At 42.0% G+C, this 9,896-nt stretch overlaps 1 protein-coding gene across 1 annotated transcript; it reads right to left on the bottom strand.

Annotated features, from left to right (window-relative positions):
- Positions 1–2,991: 2,991 nt before the first annotated feature.
- Positions 2,992–8,354, bottom strand: LOC148019943 (uncharacterized). The gene is made up of 2 exons (XM_087700147.1): positions 6,296–8,354; positions 2,992–3,298 (listed from the first exon to the last, which is right to left on the bottom strand). Exon 1 carries the CDS (start codon positions 7,254–7,256, stop codon positions 6,327–6,329), a length of 930 nt encoding a protein of 309 aa, XP_087556273.1. The 5' UTR covers positions 7,257–8,354; the 3' UTR covers positions 2,992–3,298; positions 6,296–6,326.
- Between the last annotated feature and the right edge of the window lie 1,542 nt (positions 8,355–9,896).

Below are 9,896 nucleotides of genomic sequence, written 5' to 3'. Positions count from 1 at the left end.
ACAACTAAGAAGAGGAAAACTATTTTCGGCCTCCACCTGTGTGTGTATTCCCCCATTGTGCAAGCAAGAAAGCTACAAGTGAGACTCCTTCCTTCTCTCCCACAATCTTGACATTTTTGACAAAGTATCCCATGCCTCCTTTGGCGTACTTGCATCCTGAATATGCACAATCATAGAGTCTGAAATACTGATAGACAGCCAGTACATAACTTTTCTGGCTCTCTCATGCCATCCTTTAAATGCCTGCATTTGCTATTGATTGAGAACATCAGGAAGAACTGGTTCTTCTTCATTTCCTACAACGAATTTCCAATATCCTTTTCCCATAAGGAAATTCGTCATTCTAAACTTCCATGCTTGGAAGTTGTTCTTGTCAAGCTTTTCAGTGACAATCTGTGAAAGAGAATCCGACGCCATTACAGAACACTGCAAAGAATTCTGTCACTGCAAAAAACACAGCTTCAGCCTCACAAGGGCAAATCTGCAAAACTGACGAAATTGGTATTTGACCACACAGTCACTTCCTAGTGACAATTTTGCATCAACGGGCAACAAGGATGATTCTGTAACTCCCAACGTCTCTGCGCACATGCATACGATGCAATTTCTACAGTAACTTTTCACCGACCTGTAGAACAGTGGTCGCACAGCAAAAAACAGGGCCTTTTCTTGAGTGCGTGCAGAAAACTTCTGCCTCCAAAACATGCCCCGAAATGGCCTCGAATCAAAAAAATAGGGCAACCAGGAGCTAAAGCCCTTTCCCGCAACATATACTGCCCTCTTACTACACCGTGAAGGGTCTCTCAATCTGAGACAATGCACTCTTGTACTTTCCGGCTATGCTACCTACAGAGACATTGGTCCTCTTACCAGAACACCGCGAACTTGGTTTGCTTTCTTGAGCTCCTTACCACGAACCAGGCTCTGATACCATGTCAAGATTATGGGAGAGAAGGAAGGAGTCTCACTTGTAGCTTTCTTGCTAGCACAATGGGGGAATACACATACAGGTGGAGGCTGAAAACAGTTTTCCTCTTCTTAGTTGTGTAAGCCAAAAAGAACTCTAGTACAAAGAAATAGAAGAACCCTATATATGGGTCTCAAACCAAACTCAACTAACTAAGGTAGCATACTAATTGAGCCACGAACTTGAGTAGATAAGGATAGCTGTCATCTAGCTATTATTCATGGGCAGTGTACCAACCGCATCTGCAGCTAACAAGTCGGTGACATAAATGCACAACGGTCACCCTGGCATATCACGAGTGGAGCTCGATATCTCAACAGGAAGCTAAGATAATTAAGGCAAAGTAAGCCTTTTTCAAAAAACGAGAAGAGGCTATTGAAAAAGATAGAGAGTTATGCTACATTACGGGGCTTATAGCTATAAACAAGAGCCACATTGTCATCATTTAGGAAGCCCCCCTTCCTTGATGTTGGTAGTCAATGCTCTAAGGAGGAGGCTGACAAGTGTTTTGTCATGAGTAGATATCGTGGTTCATATGGTGAAGAAGATTAATGCAACAATTTTATGACCTTTGGATGGCTAGTTCTATTTGTCATGTGGTGGCAGCTAAAGAGGCAACGTTCATTTGTTTAAGCTAGAACTTTTCTTGGTTGCTAAGCCAAAGTTGGAGCGATTAGGATGAAGCATGACTACGAATGTTGAGTCTTTTTGGAGGTAGCCTTTCCACCAATGAGTGAAGGTCAGGCCATTGTGAAGTGTGGAACCGGTGCAATAAGAAGCAATAGTAGTCATCGTGGTATTCAAAGGAGTTGGCATGTTTTGTGTGGCGAAATCCTTGGAGGTCATGTTGAGTGCAATTTGTATTAATTGCTCATATATTGTCAACATTTGACTTTTATTTTTGTAAACAAGTGCTTACTATTGTGATATACATGTGTGATGTTATTGGCTGCAAACTTTGTTGATAATAAATGGCCTTGTGATTGTTTAGACTAGAGAGTATTCTATTCTATTATACTTGACAAGGTGATTTGTTGATTGAGGAGCGAAGGTATTGAGGTGGGGGTTAAATTATTGTGTATGGGTTGCTTCTAGAAAATAAAGAGATGCTTATTATCATTGATGAAATGTTCACTGTTGATGCTTTGACACTTGAGCTTGTAAGGATGTCAAATTGTTTTAAGTTGTTTGTGTTCTTGAGCTATAGAGATGTAATTGTCTTGACTTTTTGGCATTCTTGTTAAGTCATGTGGTTGATTTACCACTAAGCTATAGAAACCTTGTTATGTCTTGTGTTTGTGTTTCAATCCTTTTGAGTTGTGGTGATAGCTGTTTTGTGATAGAATGTTGAGAAAATAGTGATTTTTGAATATCTTCTACTAAAGTTGATGCTTTTTCTTAGCTATGAAAGGCATTGCTTTGTTATGATTATTATAGAGGCTATTTTTCTGTGTGTTCTTGTTTGAACTTGAGGGTGATAGTACAAGTGGCTCAAAAACTATCACATTGTGTTGTGGCCTTGCTCTTAAGAACTACAATAGGCATGTTGGTTTTAGTGTGCTTTTGTTGTCGAACACTCTCTTGAGGGCAAATGTGCAAGTGGCTCAAAAACTATCACGTTGTGTTATGGCTGTGTTAGCAAGGACTAAATAGACATGTTGGGTTTTGGATACTTTTGTCGTCAACAATCTCTTATTCTTATATGTGTTGTGGAAAAAGAAAACTAATAACTAGAGTCCTTTATATCGTATGTTGTTCTTCCACCTTGACTACTTGAGGCATTAAAGGCTGATGTATTGTTGTTTTATAGCTGGTTGGTTGTGACTTAGTGAACATTCCATTGAGTTCATTGTCTAGTCAAGGTTGATCATCCTTATTAAAACCTTGCTTCACAATGTCGAATTGTAGATAGTATCTATGTCATCTATTGCTCATTTGTCAATGTTGATAGACAATATGCATCTTTAAGTCTCAATGATATCATAGAAATTGTTTTTGCAGTTGCATCGGCCTTATCCCAATAAGGATCCAAAATGTTGGGCTAAATGCACAACAATCGAGATATTGGATGGACTTCTATTTTTTCAAAAGCTACAACTCACCGTGGTCAACTACCTCTCACATAGTCATCTCAACACTCTACTCTAACCAACCATACATCCTTCTCCTTAACCTTAGAAGGCAAGGACACAAGATAGGCTTGAGATGTAATGAACTCACCAACTTATCTTCATGCATTGTAGTCTAAAATCTTAAAAGTCTTAAAAATGGTTTCACAATCCAAGTGCTATGATCCAACGCCTTTACTCTTTCGCGTCCACCAAAATATGCCTACATTAAGAGAAGAAGAATAAGCATATAAGACCCTCCACTCTTACCAAGGATGGAAAGAAGAAGAAGAAAAGAAAGAAGTTTATGAAAAGATTCAGTATTCCAATTCCTCATTCGCTTCAATATCCCTCGTTTTTCACTAAAACATAACTATCTTTTTATTTATCCCAATTCCTCATTCGCTTCAAAATCCCTCGTTTTTCACTGAAACATAACTATCTCTGAGAACATGTGTGTTATAGTTTAGAGAGCCCATTGCCATTGATTTTGAACTTCTATTATTGTGATTTGATAAGTGAATCATCAAGATCTCTCAATATGAAAACACGAAGTGAGTGTGTATGCAATTAGCACCCATTATTTGTTTAGATTATCAACACATCCACCTTGGAACCACATGCCACTATGTTAAATGTCACGGGCACTCATTATTTGTTTACATTATCCCTGTATCAAAATTACAAGGAGTTGTGGCTCGATAGGTTTCATTATCATAATGCTATCAATTGCAAGTAGATTTTCAAAAGTGTTGCATAAACTTGGCACACATATGAAACAAGCTAATAACAATAATTCAACTTTGACATATCACAAATACCCTTGATAATGTAGTAATGATTTGCGCCTTAAAAAGTATTCATATTCTATTTGTGGCTTATGTATGTAGTTACATGCATATCCTAGGGCATAATAGTAACTATCTTAAGATGCAAATCACGCACAAGTTGAAGGGCTCAAATGATGATCCTCCTCTCTAATTAAGAAATGATGATTTTTCACTAGCAAGCTAATTGACTTTTTTATTTCTTGCAAAGCTTTCATGTGGTAATCTCTCCTCCAATGGTTTCAATATATAGTCAAGGGCTACTTTGCTATTGACCTCACCACCATCATCATGTAGCAAGTGGTGCATCCACATGTGGTGGCACAAAGGTGATGGCCTTTGACATAGTTCTAACCCTCATCATACCCTTCTATAGCATGTGCACAACTTTACTAACTTTCCACATGAACATCTTTCTCATCACATTCCACATCAACATCATTTCTCATGATAGCTCACATCACTGCCATTCTTGTGAGAGTAGCTTTGTTTTAAGACTCTTCTAAGGAACTGACCAAGGTAGAGAGCAAGAATATGAAGACGCATAGAGTTCACAAACTATTGAAGTACCTTCTTCCTTGCCAACTCCATCAATGACACTATCATACTCTTCATTGCCTCTATTTGTAACTTTCATCTCCATAAGCAAGGGATCATGTGCATGTGATAAGTTGAACATACAAGGGCTGATTTGACTAGGCAATATATATATAAGATAGAGAGAGTGTACATGGTGATATTACACTCATTAACTCGAGTGTTGGATAAATACATACATAAGGGAACCAACTTTAATGATTACAAATAGCCAATGAGGTTAAGTTTTCCCTTGCAATACTTAGTTCAATAAGAGGCGTTGATTAGGATGCAATATCCAATATCATGATGAGGATTGATGTTTTGCTCCCTAGGTCTCACCTTCTTATGTGTTGCAATACTTGATTAACTAGAAATAGGAGAAATTTCTTAATGTGTACGGCAATAGACTTTAGGCACCTCATAATAAACATGAAATGTACATATGAAGGCCTCAAACATAGCTAGAACACTTATCTCATAACCGACACTTAAATATGCACAATACTTAGAAGGTTGCTAACAAACAATAAATCATAGCATACATATTCAATACTTTTGTGTGTAAGGAGATGCAGATCATGGGCAAGTCCAAAGAGCCATTGAGGTGGACTTTCTTATAGAAAAAGTTGAAAAGAATAGGCCAACCCTACAAGATCCAAATATCATAATGACTTAAGGCTAGTAGTTGACAATATTCAATAACATCTTAAGGACCAATTTCTTGGTTTCACATGAGATATTTTGGAGTGCTCACTTTAGTGGTCCTTGTTGTACAAGATTGAAAAATAAAGACAATGCATGAATGTTGAGCTCATTCTTCACATTGCAGGGCTTAACTTCATGCTACTATGCTATTCTCTTCATAAATGAAATGGTCAAAGTAATTGTTTCACTTAACACGTGAGAGAGGACTGAAACATAGCTATCGTATTGTGTGCACATTCTCCATGGAGTGTTGCTCAGCCCCTTCTACTCTATGTTAAAGTGAGCCATTCTTGTATCGAGTCCCTTAAATAGTACTACATTCTTATTTTCACTACCCTTGTGTCTCTACTCCCCTTTACTTTATTAAAAATGTGGTAGAAAGATGCATCCTTGTACCAAAAAAGAAGTGACATTCATCTAGAGGATCTCTTCCCAACTACTTTAAAAGCTTCTTAGGTGAAAACATTTGACTTGATGCATGTAGGTTGCGACACTAAGAGTGTTGCTAGAAGTTGAGTCTCTACTTGCATTCAAAAGCAAAGGTGACTACAAATTTAGTAAGAAAGAAAGAATAAAGGCATATCACACCTAGCAAACTTTACTTGTTTGACATGTAAAGGGTCCTATACTTACACATGTGCATGACCCCACTCTAACATACTTGCAAAGTAACATCTCACAAAATGTGCAGGGTATTTACATTTGGATAGTGTGACCTGAAGAATGTTGTCTCTCATAAATGAGGTCCTTAGGTGTGGTTGACTCTCTTACAAGTCCAAACATTCTTTGAGATTATTTTACAAACATTCTTGAAGAAACTTAAAAATATGTATTATTATAAGTCCGAAAACCAGTCTCACAGTCGGAGCCTGGAGGTTGTAGCCTTATATGGTTCAAACATCCACGGAGGATATAATGAGACATATTATATATATTTATATTTATATTTATATTTATATATATAAACACACAATTTTATAATTCGAAAAACACAGGTGGTAAGCCTACATAAGTTGACAAATTCAAGCGCAGGAGAGGTCACATTAAGCATGCTCAAAGTCCTGCATATTTGTTTGTACAAGTAAATCAAGAGGAGGAAGAAGCCTCACCGTTTATTTATTTCAAAAATCTGGAAATTGTTCAGATGAAGAAGATAATCCTGTCTTTGAGATCGGCGTCCCTGGAAGGGCAGCGGCGCACCAGGCCAGAGGAGGGGCGGAGGCGCGCGTTCTCATGCGGGCAGGAGGCCGGCACGGGGGCAGCGGACAGGTGGGTGAGGAACTGGTTGCCGGAGAAGAGGTGGGTCACGTGGGGATCGTGGCTGATGCGGGCGTACGTGTCCTTGAGGCGGCTGGAGGACTGGGCCAGGCGGGCGCTCAGCGCGGAGGCTGAGGTGGCGGAGGAGGTGTTGGAGTGCGAGGACGAGGAAGAGAAGCGCGGCTGCGAGAACGAGTGGCGCCCCCCGAAGGGCGAGCAGCCGCCCCCGCCGTCCACCGCCTCCGCCAGCGGCATCCCCAGCTTCACTGCCCGCGGCAGCTCCAACCCACCCCCGGCCCCGCCTGCGCCGTACTCCACCGATACCCGCTCGTACGACGACGTCGAGAGGCGGCTCGCATCCGAATTCCTCCTCGCCGCCCCCGCTGCCGCGGCGGAGAACAGGTGGCTTATCAGGAACTGTGCAGGGCTGCCCCCTTCTGTATCGCTGCCGCCGCCGGCCCGGTGTGGGGCACCGGCCTCTGGCCCCGCCCGTGCGCTCGCCTCGCCAACGCAGACCGCCGTACAGCAGCTTGCGAACGAGAGGCGGCTTGGCGCAAATCCCCCTCGCTGCTCTTCTGCTTCCTCTTCTTCAGCCTCGTCTTCCTCCCTTGCCGCTTCCTCATGCTCTTGCTCTCCTCTGCATGCTGCCTTTGATGACTCTCTCCTCTTCCTCCTCTTTGCCCTCGCAAGCTTCCTGGCCTTCATTATCACGAACATCCTGCACAGGGACGGCACCCTGCACCCCACTGACCATGCCTGCATCCCTCTCCAACTCAGCAATGGTGGCGCAGGTGGAGGGGACGCTGCGGCCATGACTGCTTACACCATCCAACGCTTCGAAGAGGGACTAGCAGGCACCGGAGGATTGTAATCAACTGAATATATAAGAGCAGAATACCGATCACCTCCTATATCCAAAAGACCAAGAAGATCAAACATCTGTAGCAGAGAATACTAATCCCCTGTATCCATAGAACAGAGAAGGTTATCCAAACATAGCTCCCAAGTGCTGCAGATCAATGCGAAACAGGGTTAGAGCGCGAACAGATGCACATGATATGAGAGAGGGAAGGAGAGCAGAAAGGAGAACTGGTTCTGAAAAGTTCGACTTGGAAGGATCGAGACCGATCAGAGGGAAATCTCAATCACAGTTCGGTACTATACCCAATAGTTGGAACCTGGAAAACTCATTCAGCAGCTACTAGCGATTGTGAAATGAGAGATGGACAAGGGCTGAGGGCCTCCTTTTCCTGTGCGTTGGGAAAGCAAATGGGTTCTTGAGTGATATGTATATAGATGACAATAGACTAATAGCCTAGTAATAGGTTCTTGCGTGATAATAGATATCATATATGTATATAGACGACTAATAGAGTATGAAATAACCACGAATCACAGTCTACAGAAGACGTGCCGACAGGAGCAAGTCACCAGGGCCATTCTCTCATGATTCCTCACTCGAAAAGCCAGAGATTCTTCTTCTGGCAACAGAATACGATGATGACGACCACGGCGATAAGGATGGCATGCCGGGGATGACTCTTCTGTGAGTGAATGAAAGGCTGTGTGTGTGGGGGGATGGTGGGCGACGGTTGTTTTTACAAGGCTACAAAGGAATTCAAAAGAAGAGATCCGAAAAAAACAACATCGGGATTTCGAAAAAATAATGTCATGGTGTTTCCTTTTCGCTGCGGTAGAGAGGTCTTTTCTTCTCTGACGAGAGCCGGTCAAATTGGCAGGCAGGGCTGTAGATTGTGGCAGAAGAGTGTAAGAGCATATATGGAGCCTAGCCTGTGTATGGTGGCAGAGAAATACACGCTGCAGGCGTTGCCAAGAAATGCGAGACGAAACCGCAAGCAAAGATAGACAGACATAATACAAGGCTTGATAGACAGAGACAGTGACTGAGTGAGAGGGGTTGACAAAATTTGTTTGGGGGGGGGCATCCCGATGCTTGCTTACATTCACCGCTCGCACCCATGATCCATCATGTGACAAGGACCGCCCACTCGCAGAAAAGGAAGCCCTTTGTGGGGCCCCCTTTTTGCGCTCTCTTTCATCCATCCATCCATCGGTCTTCCACTTTGACAGCCAGAGGCACGATTGCCTTCCAAAATGCGAGAATGGGGCCCAAATTGCCGGCGAGAACTTATACATAAACACCGTGTTTAGACTCTGTTGTGTCGTGACTCCTTGAGGTCTATTCCCCATGGCCCAAGGATCAGGTGTGAATCACTTTTCACGATGCCCTCTCTCAAACCTCTTTCCTTTTAGGGTGTCCGTGAGGCCTTTTTGTTGAAGCTTGTTTTGGGCATCCAATTCGCGTGAGGGTAATGCGAACTTGACTTTCTACGAATGGCCCCTGAATATAGCGAGTGGATACTCAATGACTTTAATTTACAAAGTGTGTTTCATGGTTGCTTGCTATCTTGATGGGACAACCGAGTCTAGAAATGATTTGCTCTCCACAAGATTTAAGTCCTGACTCTATCATCATGCTTTCAAGTGTCCCTAGCCTAAGTCCATTTGGTCGTATAGCATGTAGCAACAATGATGTATTGTCTATGAGAGTACTGCACTATTGGACTAATGACTCCCATAAAGTCTTTATCCCATTTTTCAAAGGGTTGATCAGTTATGATTGACGTGAGTTCCACTTTGTTCTTTTTAGCTAGCACTTTTTAGATATTGGCATTTCCTAGACATGCAGTTCTAGTTCTACGAAGTTTTCTACAATTGTACCAAGCACACCATGTGGCTGACAGTCCGTGTAGCTCACATCAGCAAACAAGTAGTAGGCAGAGCAGGTACCACGTGGCATAGCAAGACAAGTTGGACAGTTTTCAATAGGTTGGACAGTTGCCGTACAGTCGACTGCATTTAATACAGCCAACATGCATTATTTATTGCATTTTTTGTTGGCTATTTACCGGCCCCAGCCTCCACACACTCAGTTAGTTCTAATCTCAGGTTTCAAGGCTACTGATCGTGGAGACTGCCCTCGATGTTCACAAAGTGTGAGATCTTTGAGGTGAAGACATACGTAGACATACTCTCTACACCCTTGCACATATTTGAATCCTTATACATCATTCTTCACTATAGATTTTCCACATTCCACTAACTCTCTCTCTCTCTCTCTCTCTCTCTCTCTCTCTCATAATGCGAATGCTTATGTGGCCACTCTATATTTTTAGAACTTTAATTGCAATGGATTCATAGCTCGCTCCCCTCTCCCCCCTCTCTTCCTTCCCCCCTCCCCCCAATGAATTTGATATAAGACAATTCATACAAGCAATCCAAATGTACATTTATATTGTGTTAACTCTGTAAATAGTATTTTTGCTTGACAAATTAAGAGAGACAAGGTCACCAAAGGCTTGTCGAAATTTTGACACAAGCCATCGAACTAAATTGTATAATAATACTTTCTTGGAAAAATAAAATGCAGTT

This window comes from Lygodium microphyllum, chromosome 19, assembly GCF_053477565.2.
Source record: "Lygodium microphyllum isolate KBCC chromosome 19, Lygodium_microphyllum_v1.1.10, whole genome shotgun sequence".
NCBI lineage: Eukaryota > Viridiplantae > Streptophyta > Polypodiopsida > Schizaeales > Lygodiaceae > Lygodium > Lygodium microphyllum.
The sequence above is the reverse complement of the archived record's forward strand: the minus strand, read 5'-3'. Positions and strand labels throughout refer to the sequence as shown.